The sequence below is a fragment of the Gopherus flavomarginatus genome, chromosome 8 (genome assembly GCF_025201925.1).
Source record: "Gopherus flavomarginatus isolate rGopFla2 chromosome 8, rGopFla2.mat.asm, whole genome shotgun sequence".
NCBI classification, from domain to species: Eukaryota; Metazoa; Chordata; order Testudines; family Testudinidae; genus Gopherus; species Gopherus flavomarginatus.
In genome coordinates this window covers 81,421,676-81,447,309 of record NC_066624.1, presented here as the reverse complement: position 1 = coordinate 81,447,309, position 25,634 = coordinate 81,421,676, and the positions used below count along the sequence as shown (strand labels likewise).

The 25,634-nt window shown below is 43.2% G+C and overlaps 1 protein-coding gene across 5 annotated transcripts in view; it reads right to left on the bottom strand.

The window, feature by feature from the left end:
- Window positions 1-8,890: 8,890 nt before the first annotated feature.
- RASA2 (RAS p21 protein activator 2) overlaps window positions 8,891-25,634 on the bottom strand; it is a 110,300-nt gene continuing 93,556 nt past the window's right edge. For all 5 annotated transcript variants that reach the window (XM_050965883.1, XM_050965881.1, XM_050965884.1 and 2 more), the window contains 6 exons: window positions 18,320-18,426; window positions 15,816-15,898; window positions 14,851-15,059; window positions 12,986-13,089; window positions 12,138-12,327; window positions 8,891-11,338 (listed from right to left, as the gene is read on the bottom strand). In XM_050965883.1, the coding sequence (XP_050821840.1) occupies window positions 11,308-11,338; window positions 12,138-12,327; window positions 12,986-13,089; window positions 14,851-15,059; window positions 15,816-15,898; window positions 18,320-18,426 (724 nt within the window). In that variant the 3' untranslated portion in view covers window positions 8,891-11,307. The remainder of the gene's footprint in view (window positions 11,339-12,137; window positions 12,328-12,985; window positions 13,090-14,850; window positions 15,060-15,815; window positions 15,899-18,319; window positions 18,427-25,634) is intronic.

Sequence of the window (25,634 nt, the reverse complement as noted above, 5' to 3'; positions counted from 1 at the left end):
ACAAGTATGTGTTACAAGTATGTAAAATGCTATTGGGACAATTTCTTGTATTTACTTTAATTATTAAGAGCTCAACTGTAGAAACCTTGTGTTATAATTTCTCTCTATTTTAAAACACTTCTAACAACCAGTCAGAATAATACATGCAAACATCAAAGGTTTGACTGTGCTCTCATTCACATCAGTGTAAATTAGTATGTCTCTGGAAAGATGAATTAGTAGGGCAGATGAGGCAGGAAAGGTTCCATGCCTGTCACATGGTTTCACAATTTATTACATCTTCATCCCACATGCAATATACACCCCACACATCTTTTTATTGGTCCCTGTGTGATTATGTCTAATTTTTAAGCTGTCAGTTACTTTGTCATTTTGTCTTTAAAAGTGTCATGCACATCTATAGCACTATACAAAAATCAGTGTTTTAAATATAAGTAAAATATTTCATAAAGTTAAAGTTACAGAAACTAGATAGAGGATAAAAAATTACCTTGCCTTCAGATGGGAAGCTATTGAACATTTTGAGGCAGGGGACAAATACCTCAGAGGGCCATTTCACTGTTCCCCCCTCTAAATCTCGTAGAGCATAGATTTTTCCCTGGTCTTTTTCACCTGCCCTCCAGTATGTTGCATAGCAGTAATGGTGCTGATAGTGACTTCGGCTGTCTAGAACTACAGAAGGAAGGAGCTGATTTATTCTAATACTTACCGTTCTTTGTAAACTGTGTTGAGATCTATAGATGAAAACTGCCTTATAAATGCCAGGTCTGAGTATTGCTGGAGGTGATGGCTGATTTTCACAAGTGCAGACAGACTCCACCTTGCTGAGTTTCTTTCTAGGCTCCTTGTCAACTTCAGACAGACTGAGTGTTCCTGTGTCACTAAGCAACCAAGTCACAGGATTCAGAATGGGAACACTGAGCAGCCGTGTTTAAAGAGCCAGAGCTCACACCCCTTAACCTACTAGCCTGCAATTCAAATGGTAACTCCCTCCGAGTGCTGTAGCTCTATATTGGGATTACAATGTCTAGGGGGGAAATACAGATTCAGAGAAAAATCTGTTTTGATTTTGAGCCCCTCACTAACCCCTTGTCACCTCAATGCCAAATTCAGGACACACTGTTGAGAAATAAGGCAGATTCACCCCCAAACTAGTGGTTATTCTATCATTAGGTTATACCAAGCCAATAACAAAAGTAAACTTCTGTATCACCACACTAGTTAACAAGCAATCAAAAATGAAGTCTCCTTAGACAGTCCAGCCTTGGTTTTATCCTTCAAACAATGGACTATATGATAAGTGGTTACTGAAAACCAATGTAATCAATTATAAGGTCCTTCTAATCCCAAGAGATCAGCCACTTAGGTCAATATATAACTCAGCTCTTACTCAATAATCATGCTGATGCCAGTCCTTTAGTAACCAAAACATAAAAGTTTTTTTTTTAAAAGAAGAGCATTATTAATGGTGAATGGATCATATACATACAAGTGATTTTTCAGTGTTCATAGATCAGGATCATAGTAATGATGGAATAAACTGCTGGCTTGCAAAAGTCTCTGTGGAATTTACCCAGGAATATTGGGGGTCATCAGTCCTATTTCAAAGCTTCCTTGTTAGAAATCCAGTCCAGAGAAATGAAGACAAAATGGAGATGTCTCAGGGATCCTTTTATATTCTCTGCCATGTGCATGGAATTTTACTGTCCCAAACTAAGCTCACAGCCTCTGTTTGTGGAAAGTTACCGGCCCAAGATGGAGTCCAGGGTCACATGAGCATATCACATGTCCCTACATGCTTTGATGACTCACAGGGGCTGACATTGCTCATATTCTTTCTGAGGTGTCCCAGGAAGGCTTAGTGGTTAGGATGAGTTTCTTCTATGGCACATTTTTCAAGTGAAGTGTCCTTAATGGGCCATCAACACATAGGTGTCTGGCCTCTATGAAAATCCTATCTGGTGGGTGTAACCCATGAACACAAACACATGTGTAAGATAAGTCCATGGCCAATATTCATAACTTTAGATACAAAGATGATACATGCATATAAATGGGATAATCATAATCATAACTTTTCCATTGACACCTTACACGGCATACTTTATACAAGATTTGTTGAAATTGTATAACAGTGGTAGTATCAATAATATAAATGGTCATATTCAATCATACAGCATCACACCTTTACCCCCCAAACATCCCTTGATATGTAACTGCTCCTCTCCACTGCTGAACTTGTTGTTTAAACTCCAGCTGGGAGTGAAACGGGGAGATTTTGAAGTTTCTGAGGAACCTGCAGCCATGGACAGGAAACCAAAATCATCAGTCAAGTGTCTCGGGTAAGATATTTTATTGTTACAAATCTTAATTTTAAGTCTCTGTAGAGTTCCTGGAGGTGTTTACTCACTGTTGCCTTCTCACCTCTGTGCAGGACAAGTGACCACAACTAGGGGCTCCATTGGAGACAGAAAAGCAGAAGCTTTAAACACTAAATTGGCTTTAGGTAAAAAGCTTTTCTGCTATCAGATTGCAAAAACTGTTAAAATCAACCTCTGCTGACTGTGCACCCCCAGAGTAGCCCTTGATAAAACAACATAGACAAACAACTGCATTTCAGTTAACAGCAGTTCTTCCCTCTTTTACATATTTCAGGGTTGCACTTGGAGATATAGTATTAATCAAATATTTCACCAGAGTGAACAAATTACAACTTTATAGGAAGATTAACAATTTCTGAAGTTCAAAACAATTACTTTATTTGGAAAATTGATGACTTTTGGAAAAAAATCCAAAATAAAGGTATGTAAAAGGGAGCTGCAAGATTTTTATCAAATAATGTTCTGTCCTCTTTATCGTGAAAACACTGAACAAGACTTTATATTTAAAAACCCATAGTATTTGAAATCATTATTTGATCACACTAAAATTATGCAAATATTTTAAAGCAGTTAGCACACAGATGGGCAAACTATGGCCTGGAGGCCACATCTGACCATCCAGATGTTTTAATCCAGCCCTTGAGCTCCTGCTGGGAAGTGGGGTCTGAGGCTTGTCCCGCTCTGGCACTCCAGCTAGGGAGCAGGGTCGGGCTCTGGCTCCCCTCTGCACAGCTCCTGGAAGCAGTGGCATGTCCCCCTTCTGGCTCCTACACGTAGTGGCAGCCAGGGGGCTCTGCACGCTGCCCCCACCCCAAGGGCTGCCCCCACAGCTCCCATTGGTCAGGAACCACAGCCAATAGGAGCTGCAGGCTTGTTGCCTGCAGACAGGGATGCGGGCAGATCTGCCTAGCTGTGCCTCAGCGTAGGAGCCGGAGCGGGGACATGCCGCTATTTCTAGGAGCTGCTTGAGGTAAGCACGGCCCGGAGCATGCCCCCTGACCCCCTCCCATGCCCCAACTCCATGCCCTAGCCGTGATCCCCCTCTTGCCCTCCAAACCCCTCGGTCCCAGCTCCTGCACCCCCAACCCCACCCCAGAGCCAGCACCCCCAGTTGGAGCCCTCTCACACCCCAACCCCCAGTTTTGTGAGCATTCATGGCCTGCCATACAATTTCCATACCCAGATGTGGCCTTCAGGCCAAAAAGTTTGCCTACCCCTGAGTTAGCATGTTCTACTGTTAAAATTTTCTGCAGGATCAAATTTAGAAAAAGATTTCAAAACAGTAATTTTGAAATATGGGTGAATTTTATTCATTAAGGAAATATGTTGATTTAAGACACTTTTGCAATCAGCTCAAAATATCTTTAATTTTATAAAATTACACTTGGGACGTAGTTAACACAATTTGGTGTAATCATTACATTTTTTTAAAAAAAAGTATGTTTATTAAATTATATATTTCCGCAATAGACTAAAGCCGTGATAAAACAATATATATAATCACAGAATAAACAGACTAAGTTATATTACTAATAAATATAAAACCTTTCATGGTAAAAATAAATATATATTGGAACATCTTAGGTAAATATTATGCATTTCTCCATTAAACTGGCTGGTGGACAGTGTGATCCTTACTCAGTACTAGAGCTGAGCAAACCAATTGATTTTTTTGGTTTGGTAACCTGAAAAATCTTTAAAATATTGGCTTGTTTCAAATCAAAACTGATTTTGTTTTGGTTTCCTCTCCAAAATGAAATCTAATTTTTTGTTTGATTCAAAATGACATTTTGTTTAGAAAATGTCAATTCAAAATTAAAAGGTGAAATGAGAATTATTTAGGACCATGGAGGAACCTCAGTATGTTTTCCATGAAGAAGAGGTGTTGCTAAGAATCCTGGAATTGTTCTTGTGTGAGATAAATTCATCTTTCCCTGCCTCACAGGAGATCATTCTCCCTTTATTCTGTCCAAAGGCACAGCATCCCCCAGAAACACTGTGGGACACGTAGACATTGAGATAGCACTAAGGGTATGTTTATGTGGCAATTACACACCTGCAGCTGGCCTGGGTTAAGGGGCTGTTTAATTGCCGTGGAGACATTTGGGCTCAGGCTGCAACCTGGGCTCTGGGATCCTGCAAGGTGGGAGGGTCTTAGAGCTCAATCTGCAGCCCAAGCCCAAAATGTCTACACTGCAGTTAAACCAGTGGTGGGCAACATGGGGCCCATCAAAGTACTGCGCTGCTGGGCTGTGAGACAGCTGCCTGCAGCTTCCATATAGCTGCTTCCTGCAGCTCCCAAAGGTCAGTAACGGCAAACCACGGTCACTGGGAGCTGCGGATGGCTGTGCCTGCAGATGGTCAATGTAAACACTGTCTCATGGCCCACCAGCAGATTACCCTGATGGGCCGCAAGTTACTCACCATTGAATTAAACAGTCCCTTAAACTCGAGCCCCTTAGCTTATGTCAGCTGGCACAGGCCAGCTGCAGGTGTCTGTCTGCAGTGTAGACATACCGAAAGATCTATATCAAGTGCAGCAAATTGACAAGAAGATCATATTCCTTGTCTACTTTCATCTGAAGCACTGAGGGCTCAGGGTATCCAAGCTATTGCTAGCTACATAGATCAAGCTATGCATCACAGAGACATACAAGGCATCAAGTGTTCCTGTTCCAGCCAGAACAAAGGCACACTTCACAGCTTTACGGTGACTTTGCCAGCAGAAAAAGCTTGTGCTTCGACTGCAGAGATCTGCAGCGCAGCTATGTGGTCATTGGTCAATACCTTTGTTATATACTATAAAGTTGACACCCTGTCTTCCTATCCTCCAGGCAGTATTTAATTTTGATAGTTATGCATGCCAGCTGTAGCCTACAGTACATAGTTTATTGGTTAGCATTAAAGTTACTGTTACTAATCATATTCTACAACTTTTTACACAGTTTTGGAATTAATCATCTGGTAACAAGGCAGGCAGAAGGGGCATATGCTGTCTATCAAGACCATTCTTTTGAGAAATGGGAAAGTCTAACTTCTAGATTCAGGTGTGGGCAGAAGCATATTAGTTTGTCATCATAGTGGGCTCAGAGGTGGTGGATTCCTGGTTCCAGGGTTTTCGTGATAGTCCTCGTTCCTCTGGTACTTTTGTGAGAATGAATAAAAGTTTTTTTGTCTGTTGCCAGGTTTGTAGTCAGAGTATTGTGTAGGGAGAGTAGGCGAGATTTCGGTTTGGCAATGCTTTCTGTCACTATGTTGTCTAGTTTCACCTCCTCCTCATCCCCCACACGAGCAGTGAGCTCGTGAATTTAGATGACCACAAAATTTGTTTGGCATATCAATCTTCCAGTGGCAAAGCCAGATGTGATGTGTGGCTGCTGAGCTGGATGCCATGGCCCGGCCGAAAATCTCACTGCATCCACTGAGGCATCTTCCACAGAGGCTGTTGCTAGGGAAATTTTCTGTATACCTGAAGTCAGGATGGTTTCTGTCCTTCATGGCCTTAAGGTCATACAGCCAGGATGCTATGGCTCTTGCAAAGCATCTGAGATGCTCTAATGGTGACCAACAAAGCCTCAAAGCCCCTTCTGAGGGGCTGTTTCCAGCTTTCTACCAGTTGGATCTTTGGTAAGGAAATCCCTTTCAGGTGGAAATACTGTATTTTGTGGTAGAGATGCTGCTGTGGCTAGTATATCTGTAATGGAATGTTTTTGGCTCTTGCAACTTCCAAGTGCATGCCTGCTCAGGCATTCACCTTTATTGTGGGCTTCCTATTCCTCTCTGATCACATTCTCACAGGATTGCAATCTCAGGGACAAATTTAGAAGTCAGCTAATAGCGAGGATTTAGAAGGCGGGAATTTACCTTAAGGTTTTTCTAGTGGCTGCTCAGGCTAGATATGAATTGTAGATGCAACCTTTTAGCATATGGATTTCAAAAATTTCACGGGAGGGGGGGAAACTGTTTTTGCATTTTTTCCATGTCCTTCTCAGAGCCTGAATTTGAGAGCTCTCCTTCCTCAGTAGAGGAGGTGTCTGAGTCAGAGGACAAATATCTTTTAGATTATTTATAGCAGAGTTTCTCAATGACTGGTCTGTCAAGGAGTGCGAGCCTGAGATCTCCCTAGCAGTTTAGGAAGAAAGCAAAATCTGTCTGCTGTCAAAAATGTCGAGAAACAGATTTTTAGTTTTCCTTTTCGCTCTGTCAGGATATTTTTGGCCTACTCTGCAGGTGGGATTCTGGGAGGGATTTTGGGTGCTGGCTCTAAGAGTAGGTTTGGAGTGCAGCAAGCAGGCTGCCTCAGGGCTTGAACAGAGGGGCCAGAGAGGACTCCCCCACTCTCTCACCACCAGCAGCAAGTTCCAGGGGGGCTGGCCCTTCCAGCATGACACTAACCCAAGCTCACACCCCCCCGGCTATTGCTCAGGAGGTCCAGCCAGGATAAGCCCCCCTTGGAGTTGTCTGCTGGGGTGTGGGGGGCTGCCATGCACCTCCTCCCCTCCTCAGCTGCAGCAGCCACCTCAGCCTGCCCGATGCTGCTCCCTTGTAGCTGGCACTGGCCGGTGAGGGAGTGCAACTGCAGGGGGTAGCCACCCACTGCCCAGGGCAGGCAGGGACGCTAGGGGAGGCATGTGGGGGATGCTCCGGGGGAAGCACACTGAGCCAGCAGGTGGGGCTGGGGGGTGCTCTGGAGAAGGTGCATAGGAGCAGCAGGTGGGGGGGAGGAGGAGACCCAGCCCTGGTGGAGAGGGCCTGCCCCGGGTCCTGAATTTGCTGGAGCCCAGGCACCATGGGTCCATACAACTTGGTGCTCCTGCCCGTGAAAGCTGCCTCAGAGAGATACAACACTGCTTGGATTCAGCTGAGTGTTCGCAAGACAACTCTACCATGCTGGCTGGGGGAGGTACAGGAGCCTGGTAGGAAATTACTGCAGTGGTGGCTCCAAGTGGCTGAGACCACTCAACCCAAGAGAGGGAAAAGAAGGAAAAGCTGCTTCCTACTGCCTTAAAAAAAAAAATGGGTAAAATAATAAACTGGCAAAGACAAGTGAAGACCACAGTGAACTGCCACTTGACTGCTGCCACAGAGGCAGAAGATCAGATAGCAGGGCAGAGAAGGGAGCTCCTTCCCTCTCCCTCCTACCTGCAAAACGCTGCAAGCCAGCTGATTGCCGTGGGCAGGAGGCAGGGGGAGGAGGGTGAAGGCACTGATCCACGGGGTCTGCCAGTGGGTGGGAGGCTGCCAGCTGTGGAGAAAGCTGTGGAGCAAGCAGACAACCAAACAACGTAAGAGTGGAGCATTGCACAACTTTAAATGAGAATGTTCCCTAATTGATCAGCAACATAACAACGTTAAGTGGGGACGAAGTGAGGAGGTACTGTACTCCTTCATGAAACATAGGAGCCCTGTCTTATAACAGAATTATTCAAAGTGATACAAGCTATGAGAGTGCGATCTTGCAAAGTGTTGCCTTTTTCATAATGTAATAAAAATACTGTAATGATAAATAGTAATTAATAACCATGTCAAAAACAAATTTTATATTTCCAAGATCACTGCTTTTATAACTTATACTCAGGTAAAGGAGAAAATCCCTGGAAATATTCATTTTTAGGAGGGGGGTCGCAAGACTTTACACTTTTGTGAAAGGGGTTCACAGGTTGTTGAAGTTTGGGAACCACTGAGTTACTGCATGAATGGAAACCCACATCCTGTGTCCTAGGCTATCACAAATACTAACGAGACCTTTTCTGCTAGAGGTCAGCCTTCTGATAAAACATTTTTGAAGTTTACAAAGAGTTCCAAGTGACCAATAGCTCCTACAAGCTTTTCCTCTTGTGTTAACTTCATGAACACAGAAGACAGGCAGAACACTGGTGCTAATGAAATACTCATTTTACGCTGAATGGGGACTGATAGTTTTCATTCAAATAGTGATCTATCCTTTCACATGGCTCCAATGGTTTTGGATTTACTTTAGGGGCTGAATAAAATAAGAATTCATGTTCCACTGCACCTCTGAAGCACAAATGGGACCAGCAGTTAGATTGTAGATTGCGTACCAAATTCAAACCTATTTGAGTTACAACAGAGAAGATGCTGGTGCTTATTTAGCACTCATCTTTAGGACAGGAAGTGACAGACACGTTGAAATGCTAATCACAATGAGCATGTCACACAATGACAAAGACAACCAAATATCTTTAAATGCATCAGGCCACTCACTAATTTAATAGGGCGCTCCTTTCAAGATTGACCACATTGCTACCCTCCTGTGCAAATTGTTATGTGAAGGGACCTTCTATCAATAGTGCTTTTCTCTCCACCTAGCCCTCCTAAATCAGAAAGTAACTGAATGTATGAGGTAACCATACAGGATTACTGAATTGCACTTCAAGCTGTTTCCGTAAGATGGAAGACGGATTGTAGCAAATGGTTCTACTTCACTACACAATTAAGCTACCAACAATTTAAGAAAACCAGACCACACACAAAATACATAGCCCAAATCAATTCGTCATCATTTATTTGTGAGTCGTTCTCAAGCAATGTTACAAAAGTTTTTAATATTTTATAAGAAAATAAATTTAAATAAAAATACATTTTCAACAATACATCATCCTTACACAAATTAAAACTACATTAAAAAAGAATTTACAGTCGAAATAAAACTAATTACTGAGCAATGTTTTAATGTCTAGGCTAATCAGAGTGAAAGCAACTTTAATATTAATCATCTTATTTGTACCTAATTTAATTCTAGAGTACCTACTGCATTTTTAAATATACTATAAAATGACAAATTACATTTTAAAGGCCTCAGGTCTTAGAGGCCTAGCTGTCCTTTTTTATATAGTCTAGTACCATCAAAGCAAAAGAAAAGTGCATTTTCAAAAGTTTTTGTCCTTACAATAATAAGATTTAAACTTGTTATACATTTAACTTTGCTGTTAAGTGACAGAAACAGGTTTCAAGAAACAGACATAAAGCACATTTTGTAATAAGACTGGTCACAATAAATAGCAAAACTTAATTCTAACACTTATTAGTGCTGTTCAAATCTGGCAAACCTTGTTTCTTTGGCAAATAAACTAGGTCAAATCGACCTTGACAGAATACATTGCTGGGTGTCAACAACAAATTTAATTTTTTCTAACTGAAATTGAGGGCAAGTAAAATTCCTTTAAGAATACATCCAATAGTACGGTAATGCAAAAACAGGACTATACTTGTTGGTAAAATGGCAAGTAGTAAGAAATGATTGTGATGTTGAAGATATTGGTATCAAATCCCAAGTGATTTCAATCAGTTGTTTTAATATTAAAGTGATTGTTCTAACAGAAAAGTTACTGTTGAAATTAAGGGGATTTCAATCCTGTGGTACCGACTGGTCTGGATTTTAGGAGGAGAAGTCATCCTACAGTAGTATTTTAAACAGCTTATAGTTTTGTAAACATTGTGGATCTATATTTGTACTGATGAATTACATTCTCAACTCTGACTGGGGCAAATCATGATTACAAAAAACAGCAAATGTTCCAAAAATGAAGTACTACTTGTACACAGTGTATTTTAATTTTACTGGTACTATACCACGTATACCATAATATTTAATACTGGTGAAGGAAAGTTTAGCCTTCTCTTCTCCAAAGTGTTACCTTGCTTCTACTGATTATGTACAGATATGGTTTTCAGCACAAAACTAATTCTCAGAGTAAGAGAGCAAGAATCAAAACTTTCTAAAGTCAAGAATGCCAGTTCAAATTTGTTTGATCTGACAAATAACCCCCCCCCAACCCATAACTAGAAATTAAAAAAATGGTCATAAAGCATTGTTTTAAAAACACATAACAGCACTGATCATTCAACTGATCATAAAGATTAGATACTACAAAGTATCTAAAAATATAATCTGGGGCAGTCCAGATATCTAAAGTGCTTGGAGTGATTATTCTAGAGACATTATTTAATACATCTGTAATGAGAGGTGAGCTGAACCGAAAATGTGCCAATTCTTTATTTTCAAAAAAAAATCCTAGATGCGGAGATGTAAAGTGAACAGTATCCAACCACAGCATTGTCACATTTGCATTCTTCTCATTTGCAGGAAAGAGCTTCCAAAAAGTGTTGCTAATCTGCACTTAAACAAAAAAAAAACAAAACAAAAAACCACGAACACACCAACCAAGAAATATTAGTACCTGATTTTTTACAAAAGAAAAACAGACTGTGGTCTTGTCACTCCATCCACTGCTCACCCAAATGTAAACAAGAGGTACAATCTAACAACAGATTCCCTGATTTCTTCTTCTTCAGTAATTTTTTAAAAATAAAAATATAACCAGCTTTGGTATCTGCAGTACACAGAACACACCGCATCATTTTATGAAACTTCAGTTGCAGTTACCTTGGAGTCATGACAAAATTAATAGCTTGACAAAGGAAGAGAAAGAAGTTGTGCACTGAACAGATCCTTTTGGAGTCGTCATATGTTGGGATTTCCACTGCAAGACTTTCGGCACAGCAGGCACTGATGGTGGATTAAATGTGAGTCAAGTATATTGAGAGGTGTAATCCAGTCAAGAACTGGTGTTGATTTCCCTCCTTTAGAAAGCTTATTTCTTTAGCAAGTTCCAAGGGAAAAAAAAGCAATTGCAGAAATATTTAGATTTACTCACATCTGATACTTCAAGAACATGGAGCTTCAAGTTCTTCATCAAAATAGGAATAAACCTCATGATCAGTTTCCCAAAAGGATAGATACTTTTCTCTATTAAATATTAAATAGATTGTGAACACAGGTAGCATTTCTGTTCATTCTTAAATACTTTGGAACAAGTGTACACTGTGAATTTAAAAAAAATATATAAAAAACACACACACTTCCAGTTTCTTCTGAATCCATGTAAGCCACAGTTTATTTTCGTTAGGAAACTTTTCCAATAATTGGGTTTTCTCTGGAAAATAAAACCGCATATAAGTATTTTTGATGGAAAAATAGTTGGTTTCTAATAATCATATAATTTAACATTCAGTTTGTTTTAAAATGTAAAGCTATACTTTCTGCATAATTTTTAGTGCATGTTGGGTAGTCTCATTGTTTGCTCAAATCCTGATGTGCTATCACACAAAAGCAACAATGGCCCTGAAACAGACCTGTTCAAATCACTGAGCAAATAGGAAATCAATGTTAAGAGGTCTCCTCCTCTTACAATTTGGATCTTCCTTACACAAAGGAGAGAAAACCTCATGACCAAAATATGAGTATTCACTATAGACAGTTAAGTTTGAAGTTCTAGACTAGCCTGGCCAATGGTATGTCAAACTGATAGGTGTTCACACCAGTCACCGTTGCAGTACTTTTAGTAGTGTTTGTGTTTTCTGACTTGGTTCCCTGGGAATCCTGTTTCCGAAGCAGTACTTGTGGGGAACAGTATTATGCCCCATGAAGTGCCACGATAATTTGGTGGTGAATCAGCTTATCTAAATACCTGATTTATATATTAACAGTAGTAGTAATAAACTTTTACATTAAGATGGTCCCCAAATGTCCAGTTGGGTTTAGGGCCCCTATTGTGTTGCACACTGTACAAACATTGAAGAAAAGAATCCCTGCCCTGACAGGTTTAAACTCAACAGCTATCGTCAGAAGGTGTTCAGACACTCCTACCCCTTAAAAGCCCCCACCACCCATCCTTTTGTCCCCATACATACGTACATACATACAAGGAGGCCGGAAATACGGAGGATACTTACTCACTGCCATATTTAGCACTTGATGATCTTTTCTTCCGATATTTTTCATGAGGCTCATTCAGCTTTTCTACTATGGCTATTATTTGTTGAAGAGTTTGAAAAGTTGCTACAGAGTCCTCAATTGTGAAATTAGAATAGTCGTCTAGTTCTTTCTGTGGACCTTGATAGACTGCAATACTTCCACAAGCCTCTACAAATATCACCACAAATAAAAGGTTATAGTTTTTTACTTTCAGTAAACAGAGCTAACTCATCTCATTTATCAGATAGGGATTTCAAAGTTTTCAGATATGGAGTTACTTTTAACAACATAAAATGTATTAAGCAAAGGAGGAAAAATGGTATTAATTGGATATGGTGAGCAACCTGGTTTAGCTTCGTAAGTTCATCCTCAATGGGTCTAACATTAATTCTACATATTGGGGTCCTCACAATAGGATGACTACCAGTAATGCTGTCATAAACCTGATTCTTTCTTGAATCTTAGTCATGCCACCAAGGATTCTTTTTCGCAGCGCTAATAAATGAGCAGTAGTACAAGACCAAGTGGCATTCCCTTTGCTCACTGGATGAAAACTGTTGTATAGTCTTGTGAATTTGTATACAAATCCAATTAGCACATTAATGGGAGTTACATGTGCACATTCAGGAGAGACCGTACCTCAAACTGCTGAACGAGAATGATACGATCATACAGTAATATCAGAAATTTAGCAGAAAGTACGTACAATTTTATATAAAATTAAAATGAATACACAAAACATTAACATGACACTATCAGTCTTATTCTCCGTGCCATTACAATTATTTTATGCTACTGTAACTCCATTGAATTAGTATTCAGATACCTTCCATCTTTTGTAGTTTAGGCATGTTGATAGCAAAAAGTGAGTAAATTCTTTCGGTTTCTCTATCCCCATCAATCTCAATTTGAATATCAGCAGGAACACCTCTACAACCAAAATAAAGTTAGGTGAAGATACAGAGAGTAAGTATTGCAAGCCATTCTCTTAGAGAGCTTGAACACAAGAAAGAGCTGAATGAATTTCAATATATTTATCCATTTATAATTATAATGCCTGTCACTCATAGAACTTCACATGTTCAAACTAGTGTTCAAAATTTAACAAGTTAATAAATGTTATATGGATGCAAAAACATGAGTTTACACAAATTAAAGAAGACGGCAGTGTAGTGTTACTAAAAATGGACTTTTATCGCAGAATTTGCCGTATATTTGAAAATAATTCCAATGCTGCAATAAGTTTAGTTACGATGGGGAATAAAAGCCCAGTTTTAATAGTCCCTACTATATTTGAAAGGTGAAGACACTAGGAGGGAGAGGCATTATTTAAATAAGTATAATGGAGTATTTTTAGGAATACAGAGATGAAAACATTCTTAAAAAGTGATGTTTATTTAAAGTAGTGGAAGTCCTACTGTGTTAATCAATTGAGATATTTTAAAATAATAATACTTTTTCAGGGTATCATCTTCCATGGGTCTGGGGGACTGGACTAGATGATTTAATAGCGTAGATTGAATTAAACATTGAGGGTAGCATCAAGTTATTAAAAGATAAAATTTATTAGAAATGCAAAAATATGCTTTTTTTTAAGCAGCAGCAGCTTTAACAAAATTAAGTAGCAAACTAATACTTTTGTCAAAATGTCAGATAAACACAAATTGTAAGATTGCATTGCATGTTTTCTTCTTTAGGTACAGTCTATTTTAAAGAAATTTACTGTAGTAATGGTTGGTAGAATACTAGGTAAAAAGGTAGAGTGGACAATTTGAACAGCACAATGACAGACCTGGGGCTGAATCATCAGCTGCAAGTCAGCGAACAGTGCTCAGCTTAGCTAACAGGTCGTGATAGTGGCTCTCTGCTATCTGTGCACCCTAACTTGAATCCTGAATCTGATCAAACTAGAGAAGCCTCAAATTTGCCCTAATTTTCAACAGCTGCTAACAATCCAAAAGGAGCAGTTGCACCATCCAGAGGTAGCCAGAGATAAGCAACACTGGTTACACCCCTTTCTCAACTCATGCCTTCCACTCATTCTGTGGACCAGAGGATGAACAGGGATATTTCTGTATCGCTACTTAAGCCAGCTTCAAGGCTACATCCTACTAGAGATGTGCAAAGCAGATTCATCAGATGACAGGATCTGGCTGATGGTTGTCATCAATTACTGCAGAATGGGGAGGGAAGAGACAGTAGCCATAAAACATCCCAAGGGTTGTGGCACAGCTTCTGAGAGAAGCCATTTCTGTAGCAGCAGCAGGAGAGGGACTGTGATGCATTCGGATATTTACAGTATATGTGAAGAAGCCACTTTGTTCTAAAAACGACTGCTTCTGTAATACTTGTGGGCAAGGTAATCCAACAATCAATGCCCAGACTAGAGGAATCTTGAGCTACAATATATACTCTGTAGAGGGATATCAATAACTTACAACATTTCTAATTTACATGCTACACTGCCCTTTTCTTTTATTTTGAAATGGTATTAGATGAAATAACATGCCTATCAAAATAAAATATTTTATACTGATAAAGCATAGTCACTTTTTTTCCCAACTAGGAGAGAAGCATCCAGCTAACTTGTGAAAGAAAATATGAAACTAATGCTTAAACCATCTGCAAGTTCCAAAAGGAATCAATGACTCATTTTATTGTAGAATGCTTTTTACTTCAGAAGCAACTTACGCAGTGCATGGAGTGCAACCCTTTGTATTCTCAGTGGTTGCCTTGCAGCAAAGCCAGTTCCCATTCAGAAAAGCGGAGGGATGATAAACGCTCAGTCTTCTCTGGTTACACCTGCTTACCCTGCAGAGAGCTTCTATCCACTCACTGGCTTCCACACAGTTATTTGCCTGGATATAGAGTGGCTTCTCTCCATAAATCACTTGAAACATCTGTGGAAGGAAGTGTTTTATTCTGCAAAAATTCTATTCAGTGACATACTGAGTAACTCTAAAGATATTCAAATCAACTGTACAGAGGTCACTGTAAAAAAATCACCAAAACCCAACAGTCACAAGGAACCACAGGAAGTGAATTAAGTGGAGGGAAGGAGAGGTCTTTCTTCCTCCTCTCTCTATTGCTGCTGCTGCCGTTGTCCCATTTCTAATCTGACCAAGCACCCTGGGACATTGATACTACTTTTCACTCATCATCTCTGCTCCCTGGCTACACCACTTCCTGATACCAGGAAGCACTGCTAAAAAAGGTGAAGAACAAGCTGCCTTGAACCAGTGGCCCCTGGTGCTCAGACAGCTGCTCCCCATCTTTAAGCAGCACTTCTTTGGAGCAGAGCAACATGTGGATGAGGAGGGAAAGGGAGATGTAAATCCCCCTATTTCCTTCAGCATCGCCTCACAGACCACAGCAACATAATTTCTTCACAAATTAAAGGCATCAGAACCCTCCAGAGCTCCCTTCTCCATCACCTCTGCTCAAAGAACATCTATGGTTTCATGACCCCAAAGCATTGTGGGATTGAAGTAATGACAAAAAATGTTGCTTTGGGGACCCATGGCAGAAAAAAAAAATTGAGAATTTAATTCTAAAGTGATGAGGGATTATTTTATGAAGTTATCACCAGTAGTCATGTGTTGAAGAACTCATCAGGAATTATGAATCTATTATTTCAGAAGATACATCTGACTCACATTTTTCCTATTGAAGGCGCTCTCCTCAAGCTTCTCCACAGTGAGGATGTTTTTGATTGGAATGTTGTAAATTGGTTCTTTGTCTGCATAAATTTGTGAATGGATAACAAGAATGAATCAGACTACAAATCATTTCCTGGGATCAGTGCATTGATACTAGAAGTTGAGATTTCAGAGAGATCCACATGGTTGACAAAGACAAACTAATCAAAAGGTTTAACACTAGTGATATGAGAATAGAGAGCTCAGAAATGAGGCACAAAATCAGACATTATGGACAGGTGAAAGACATTTGTTTCTCACTCATTTGTTTGTAGTGTTGCATAAATTAATAAACAATACTTGTTCAACCTGCTTCCTATGTATGTTCACTGTTCTTTTATTGAAGTGAGAAGTTGAACTGTGGTTAACATAGATCAGATCTCATCAGATGCCATTATGCAACAGACGAATGGCAGAGAGAAAGCCTTCCTGTGTAGGAAATCAAGACTTTACTGTATCACGTCCTTTTCAAATCCAACACTTCTAATGGGTCAAAATGAGTGTTAGTTAAATTAGCACGTGTACATATACCATTTCATAGAATCATAGACAATCAGGGTTGGAAGGGACCTCTGGAGGCTGGGAGCGATAGCTCAGTGGTTTGAGCACTGGCCTACTAAACCCGGGGTTGAGAGTTCAATCCTTGGAGGGGGCCATTTGGGGAACTGGGGTTAAAAAACTGGGTATTGATCCTGCTTTGAGCAGGGGGTTGGACTAGATGACCTCCTGAGGTGCCTTCCAAACCTAATATTCTATGATCTAGTCCAACCCCCTGCTCAAAGCAGGATTAATCCCCTGACAGATTTTTGCCCCAGAGCCCTAAATGTCCTCCTCAAGAACTGAACTCACAACCCTGGGTTTGAAAACAACGAGTGAAGGACGATTCAGGATGAGCAAGCTAGAAACACACTAAGACTAGAAAAGAAGTTCCTCTACTTAATGGGCAAAGTGTCAATAATCAGGAAAATACTGATGAGATCCTTACCTTTGCGTATTGTGAACAAGTAGCAAAGAACATAGGAAGAAACAAAAACATGAAAGCTAGCTCTTAGCTGTGGTATCATGTATGAACTCCTAATTTATGTTGCTTATATAACTTTCGTCAGGCAACACTAAAGATGTAATGGATACAGTCAACTATTCAGAACATATAAATGCCTATTCATGGGCCACTGGCTAGGATCAAGAGAAACCTGTTTGTTACTCATAACTGACAATTATAGTCATGTCTGTCAATGTGTCTCTAGGTGCTCCTTCAAACTATATATAGGTCACAGTTCTGTTACCTGTAGACCACTTCCTTTACAGTATCACACAGGTTTAACAGTAGCTTCTTTCATAGATCTGCAGATAGTGTAAAGGCTGAAATCAAGGTTTCATGGCTGATAACAAAAACAGGCAGTTTTGATTCCTGAATCAAAATTCGGCTCTGCAGATCATGAACTGAAGATTCCTGAATTCTCAATTTCTGCTGAACAGATACCTTGATTAAAGTGTAAAGACACTTGATTAAATGGTGAAAACCCTTAAGGACAGTTCTGTGAGATGAAGAAATTGATTGCTCTGTAGACCTTTTTCCACTTGTGATTCTATAAATAAGTAATAGTCTATGAAGTAGTCAAACTAAATTGTGATTAACACAGTACATTTCCAGGAAACTTTTAGTCACAAGCACACATTTTACTCTAGCTAGAAATGCTTTTAAAACTGTAGAAAACACCCCAATGTTCCCTGATAGTTCTGCTGGTTATGGGGAACCCAACAGGGTGGAATAACAGTAGGGTCTGTAGAAGCCCTTCTGCAGGATGGCTAGGAACTAGATCTCTGAAGCTCAGATGGGAAGTGTTCGGAATGCAGGGTAGAGCAACCCTATATGCAACATGCACCTCTGAGGGGCGGGGAAGAAGCAAACATATTTGCAGATAACAAAACAAAAACAAAACAAAACCCAGGATTCAAAATTGGATGCTACCGAGACATATCTCTGAAATCACTTCAGAAAAGGAAATAGCCAAAGATTGAAAATTGTTAGTTTTGTTATTACAGTAAATAACAACATGATCATGATGTTTAAATGATAGGTTATAGTCTGTTTCTACAAAAAGAACAGGAGTACTTGTGGCACCTTAGAGACTAACAAATTTATTTCAGCATAAGCTTTCGTGAGATACAGCTCACTTCTTCGGATGCACAGAATGGAACACAAAGACAGAAGATATTTATACATACAGAGAACATGAAAAGGTGGAAGTACGCATACCAACTGGAAGAGTCCAATCAATTGATGATGACTATCATCAGCAGGAGAAAAAAAAAAAACTTTTGAAGCGATAATTGAGATGACCCATAGAAGGTGTTTGAAGTGACTTAATGGCGGTGACACACATTTACCATTTCTTAGCACAATTACATAAGCAACGTTCAATAAAAATCAAATTGCCGAAGAACAGATTAAGATTTACCTTGTTGTTTGTGATAAGTGAGCTCTCTGCTTGTTAGGCAGAACCATCGTTTCTTGAAATTCTTTTTTCCAATCCGAGTTCTTCCCTGAGCTCTTTTATACATTTCACTGTACAGAGAAATAACATTATAAATGCACAAACCTCAGCTACTAAACAGCTTAGCTTTAAACTAATTTTTTTTAAAGCAAACTGGAGAGAATGAACTACGTGTCATGCAATGAACACACAAAAAAGGACAGTTACCTGTTCTGTAACTGGCGTTCGAGATGTGTTGCTCAGTTGTATTCCATAGTAGGTATACGTGCTCGCCACGTGCACTGGTGCCGGAAGTTTCTCCCTTAGCAGTACCCATATGGGGAGAGCACTGCTGCGACCCCTGGAGTGCCGCCTCTATATCGTACTATAAGGGGAGCTGCGCACTCCCACCACCCATAGTTCCTTCTTGCCAGACAACTCCGACAGAGGGGAAGGAGGGTGGAATGTGGAATACACCTGAGCAACACATCTCAAAGAATGCTAGTTACGGAACAGGTAACTGTCCTTTCTTCTTCGAGTGATTGCTCATGTGTATTCCATAGTAGGTGACTCCAAGCTATATCTGATGGAGGTGGGTAGGAGTTTAAGGGTTGTCAGGACGCAGTACAGCCCTACCAAACCCGGCGTCATCCCGTGTTTGGGAGACGATTGCATAATGCGAAGAAAAGGTGTGGACAGAGGATCACATGGCAGCTCTACATATGACCTGGATAGGGACGTGAGCTACACAGGCGGCTGATGAGGCCTGAGCTCTCGTAGAATGCGCCCTAACAATAGGTGGCAGGGGAACCCCTGCCAGGTCATAACATGTACGTATGCACGAGGTGATCCACCTGAAAAGGTGCTGGGTGGAAACTGGTTGTCCCCTCATACATTTGGCCGATGCAACGAACAGCTGCGAGGATTTCCTGAACGGCCTAGTTCGGTCCAGGTAAAAAGCCAGTGCCCTACGCACATCTAGCTTGTGGAGGTGGTGTTCCTCATTGGAGGAATGGAGCTTAGGACAGAGTAACGGTAGGGAAATGTCCTGATCCATATGGAAGGCGGAGACCATCTTCAGGAGAAATGCGGGGTATGGGTGAAGCTGGCCTAGTGTACGAGAATGAACGGTCCAGGCCCTTTAGAAAGCGGGAGGTCATATTGTGGGAAAAGACCAATTGGCTCTGTACCAGGGGGTGGAAGGCCGATATGGCGGCCAAATGTACTCTGACGGAGGCGGGCGCTAGCCCTTGGGTCTTAAGGGACAGCAGGTAATCGAGAATGAATTGGAGCAATGTGGACGATGGGGAGGTTTCCCGCTCCCCCACCCATCTAGAGAATCTGGACTATTTGGCCAGGTATGTCCGCCGTGTGGACAGCTTTCTGCTTTCCAACAGAACTCATTTGACGTCCTCTGAACACTCCCCCCCTTCCAATCTAACCACGGAGCATCCATGCTGTTGGGTAAAGCACAGCCAGGTTGGGATAGAGGAGGTATCCCTCTTCCTAGGAAAGGAGATCCGGGCGAAGCAGCAGCCTCCACGGGGAGCCGCTAAGAGTTGCAGGAGGGTCCCGTACCAGTGTTGGGCCCAATCTAGGGCTATGAGAATGACCTGCGTCCTGTCCGCTTTTACTTTTTGTAGGACCTTGCCTATCAGAGGAAAAGGTGGGCAGGCATAGAGAAGCTGGCTCGACCACTGCAGGAGGAAGGTGTCCGGGATTGCCCCCCCTCCTCACCCCTTCCCCTGGAGAAGAACTAGGGGCAGCGTTGGTTCTGGTAGGTTGCAAAGAGGTCAACCTCCCAGTGGAGTAACCACTCGTACTGGTGGGAAAAAACCCTGCTGAGGTGACCGGCTCGCACATTACAGACGCCGGGTAGGTGGAAGGCTCGCAGGGAGATATCGTGGGCTATACAGAACTCCTATAGGCTCAGATCTTTCAGGCATAGGGCCGAGGAGCACGTTCCCCGTTGCCTGTAATACATCGCAGTGGTATTTTCTGTGGGGACTCTGACCACCTTCCCGTGAAAGCTACAAAATGCCAACCGTATTGCCCTGAGCTCCCTGATGTTTATGTGTAGGGACAATTCCAAGGCCGACCATCTCCCTGGGGTTTCAATGCTCCCTATATGGGCTCCCCAGCCCACATCTGAGACATCTGACACCAGTCTAGTGAGGGGGAGATTTCTCAGAAGGCGACCCCTTGCAGCATGTTGGGCGGGAGTGACCACCATTGTAGGGCAGCAACTATCTGGGGCGGTAGCACGATAACCTTGTCCAGCCCGTCCCGGGCCTGGGAATACTGGGAGGCCAGTCAGAGCTGCAGGAGCTTCATTCTGAGCCTGGCATGGTGGACCATGTACATGCATGCCACCATGTGACCAAGAATCTGAAGGCACACACTCGCTGTCGTCACGGGGAAGGCTGTGACCGAGGCAATGAGACCTTTGAGGGTCTCGAACCTGTCCAGAGGAAGAGAGGCTGTGGCCTCTAATGAATCCAGTAGTGCCCCTATGAATTCTACGTGCTGAACTGGAATTAATGTAGATTTGGTCTCGTTCACCACTAGGCCGAGATCCGTGCATGTGGACAGGAGAAGTTCCACATAGGCCTGCATCTGGGACCGGGAGTTGCTCCTGAGAAGTGAATTGTCCAGGTATGGGAAGATCTGCACCCCTTTTCTCCGGAAGTAGGTTACTACTACTGCCATGCATTTGGTGAAAACCCTGGAGGCCGTGGAAAGGCCAAAACGGGAGGACCATGAACTGGTAGTTGTACCCCCGCCACCAGGAAATCGGAGGAAGCGACGGTGTCCCTCGAATATATGGATATGGAAATACGTGTCCTGGAGGTCCAGGGCCGCAGTGATAGAGGCCAGAGATACCATGTGGAACTTGCAGCGGACCACAAAACCATTGAGATCCTGTAGGTCTAGGATGGGTCTGAGCCCGCCTCTCGCCTTTGGGATCAGGAAATACCGGGAGTAGAGGCCCTTGCCCTCGAATTCTACCGGTACCCTTTCCGCCGCCCCCAGGTAGAGCAGGCTTGCCACCTCCTGGGTCTAGAAGACAGGCGTGCTCCAGGTCCCCGAGGCTCCCCGGAGTGGGGGGTGGTGGTGGGTGAAGGTGAACTGCAACATGTAGCCCTTGGAGATGGTGCTGGAAGACCCACTGGTCCAACGTTATATGGGACCACTCCACTTGGAAGGCAGATAAACAGTTGCAGAACACAAACTTTATTAACTGGGGGGTCTCCCTGGCAACAGGCCTGGTGGCCCCCCACAAAAAAAAAAAAAAAGTCAAAACTGCCTCTTTCCCTGCCTTTTGCCCTTCGAGGGGCCTGGCTGTGGGGCCAAGTGGGACCGACGTTGGGACCGATGCCTCTGTTCCCTTGGTCTCTTAGGTGAGGGCTCATATCTGCTCCTTGCAGGAGGAGCCGAAGTTTGCAGCCTGGGCTTGTCCTTCGCCAGAGGTTTGCAGGGGGATGCGGGAATCCATCATCCCGTGTAGGCGGACATCCGTTTGGTCCACGAACAATGCTTTCTTGTCAAAGGGAAGGTCCTGCATCAGGGACTGGGACTCCGCGGACAGTCTGGACAGGAGGAGCCAGGACGCCCTGCGCATGGATATGGCGGAGGCCATCGAGCGGTCTGCTGTGTCAGCCACATCCGACGCCGCCTGGAAGGCTGCTTCTGCCGCTGCCGCGCCTTCCTCTACCAGAGCCCTGAACTCCTTTTGTCCCACTCTGAGAGGAGAGGTTCAAATTTTGGTAGGGACCCCCATAAGTTGAAGTCATACAGACTCAGTAGGGCTTGATGGTTGGCCACCCTGAGCTGGAAACTCGCCAAGGAATAAACTTTCCTGCCAAACATATCCAGTCTGCTGGTATTCTCATCTTTGGGGGTGAATGCGGGCTGACCATGTCGTTCCCGATGGTCTTCCGATTCCACCACCAGGGAGTTAGGTGTCGGGTGGGAATACAAGTACTCATGGTCCTTAGCCGGCATGAAGTATTTCCTCTCTGCTTTCTTGGAGATGGGGACCAAGGAAGCCGGGGTTTGCCACAGGGTAGTCGAGATGTTGGCTACTCCCTGGTGGAGAGGCAGGGCCACACAGCCTGGTGCCAAGGACGAAAGTATGTTAAAAAGAGAGAGAGTCAGACGGCTCCATCTCCTCAGCCCGGAGCTGAAGATTGGACACCATCCACTTTAGGAGCTCTTGGTGTGCCCTGAAGTCCTCCTGTGGGATGGGCGGTGGTGCCGCTATGGCATCCTCCAGTGCCGGTGAGGGGACCGGTATGGAGCCTAGGGCATTGGGTGGTACCGGTAGGTCAATCCCTAGGTCAGAATCCGGGTGCAGTGCCATCAGCTCAAGACCTGATGACTTTTTCCTCTGCCGAGGAGGGGAGGCCAAAAGGAGCCTGGGACGCTCCGGCTGCTGAGCAAAATTTTGCCTAGGCGGACATCTGCTGCCACGGTGCCCATTGAAACCACTGCCCTTGCCACGGTGCCCCATGCCACTGACCAACTTGGGGGCCAGGCAGCACGTTTTGTTCCAGCTGAGCTGCATGACTTGGTGACAGGTGGCTGAGTGCCGATGTTGAGGTCACTGTTGATCGTACGGTACCACAGAAGCAGAGAAAGCGGCGGTGCCTGTGACTGTGCCTTCCGTGTGACCAGGACCTCAGCATCGAGGATCAGTACCCGTCCAATGTGCGGCTCCTGTACTCACCCCGGCGGCCAGAGTTACGACATGCCGGTGAACCGTTGAGGAGAGTCCCGAGTGCGATGCCTGGCAGAGCAGGAACTCGAGTTGGAGTGTCGATGGCGCCGGGATCGGCTATGGTAGCTGCGACACGAGGAAGAGTATAGGCAGCACTTGCCCGGTGCCTGTGTCCCTGGTAGTGAGGTGTGGAGGAGTCCCAAGGCTCACGTGCAGGCAGCGAGCCGGTCAGCCTGAGTGGAGGGCTGGCACAAACTGCAGGAGGACTGCGTCAAGCAAGGCAGTGAGCAGGCCTCAGAGTGGGGACTGTGCCGCATCAGGGAGGTCTGTTGTACTCCCAGCGGTGGCTTCCCTCGAGACCGGGGGTCCATCCCCGGCGGTGCTCTGGGTACCGGGAGGGTCAAGATGTCACACGTGGCCTCTGGTGTCGACGGCATCCTCACCGCAGGGGAGGCACGCGCAGATGGGACAGGGCTGCTCCGCTCAACGCGAGTCGGAGGCCTGGGTCTCAAGGGGGATTGCAGGCTGCCCGGTTCAGGCCCAGCCTCACCCCTTTCCTTCTCTTGGAGCAGCTGAGTGTTCCCCTGCTTCTTGGAGGGGGAGTGCTGGCTAGTGGAGGGGATTTCACTATGCACCAAAGATGTGGTGCCAGGCAGGTGCTGGGGCCAGCACTGATTCCATCAGGAGAGGGCGAAGCCTGACGTCCCTCTCCTCCTTAGTCTGCGGCTTGAATGATCTACAGATCCTGCAGCCCTCACTTACATGAGTTTCGTCCAAGCAGCAGAGACACTGAGCGTGAGGGTCACTTCTTGGCATAGATCTGCGACAGGAGTTGCATGGCTTGAAGTCTGGGCACGGGGCATGCCCCAAGCCTACTCAATTAACTTGAGAAACTATTCAACTAATGGAATAACTGTACTAGGGCTAACTAGAGAAAGCTGCAGCAAAGCTGGAGCATGAAGTTCCAACTACCTTCACTGGTGGCAAGAAGGAACTGAGGGTGGGTGGGGGGAAATGCGCAGCTCCCCTTATAGCACGACATAGAGGCGCCACTCCAGGGGTTGCAGACGTGCTCCCCCCGTATGAATAGTGCTAAGGAAAAAACTTCTGGCACCAGTGCATGTGGCAAGCACGCACACCTACTGTGGAATACACATGAGCAATCATGTGAAGAAGACATCTAGGTTTAAAGATGCCTTTGGTTCACAAAATAGATCTTGAGACTGCCCCTTTTATAGTATCATGAGGTAGCCGTGTTAGTCTGTATCCACAAAAACAACAAGGAGTCCGGTGGCACCTTAAAGACTAACAGATTTACTTAGGCATAAGCTTTCATGGGTAAAAAAACCTCACTTCTTCCTTTCTTATAGTGACTCAGTCAAGAGGTTCTTTAGCAGGTAAGAACTTTGATGCGATCTCGATTGTCTAGTGCTCACCTGTTTGAAGCACCAACCCAGGACAAGGAACTCTTGCATACCTCTGGAGACCTGCATTGTACTAAAATGGTGATGTGTATCCAATTACAAGATTCTCTTTCCTCTCCACCTTTCTCAGAGGATATAGCTTTGTCCAGCTTAGGAAACAGGTGCAACTGAACTGATGTTCAACAGCAAATGCAGACCAGAACAAATTGCATTCAACACTGCTTCAGCTGCATCCTTTGTTGACACCTATTTTCAGCAATTGGTAAACTCCCTAGCATTGAAAAGGCTTGTGAATCAGCATGTTTAGTGACTTGTCTGTTGTAGCTATCCTCCTCCTCCTTTCTATTCAGTATGTTTTGGCAATAGACATTGTTCTCCCCCATGTTTTGGCAGGGTAAAAGGTATACTATTTGCCACATTAAGTAAGTTTGGCAATTTAACTCTCAGACTGAGGAAGAAGCATGTGCCAGAAGCTACTTTCTGCAGAGGACGATTCCGTTGCTAAAAATCTGCTTCCCAGATATAAACTGAATCTTTTTTTTTTTTTACCCAGGAACAGCCTGTAAATGGATTAACTCAAGGAAGTTGATGGGCAAACAAAATTTGTTACTTTACCATTAGCCACCTCTGCCCCACGTTTTTCAAATATTCCATGATTCATTAAGAACAAAACTCTCATATGCTCTCTACTTATGGGAAGGATTTTTCTGCTTTGGTATATTTGGTGTCTCAGAGCTCAAGAGGCAGAGTATGTGAAGTCATTCTAATAGCAGGTTATAGGATTCTGAAACATTTTAACATTTATTAAATCTGCCAATGAGAGGGCATGGATTACATTCCATCAGAAATACAGAGAGACTGAAAATATTAAGAAATAAGATAAGCTTTCTAAAATACATTAAGGGGAGTTATAAAAATTTCACAAGAGCTGTTAACTAATTCTACAAACTACATATCACTGATGTATATCTAATGGAGTATTTTCACAAAATTTCATAAATATAAACAATGCAACATGTAAACAATTTTTTTCTAATTATAATCATTTTATAAACTAATTTGCTGTAATTAAATAGGGGTAAAATTCATACAGAGTCTCCATGTATAAATAATACAAAATAGACATGCATAATGTCCTTGCTTTGGTATTATTTCT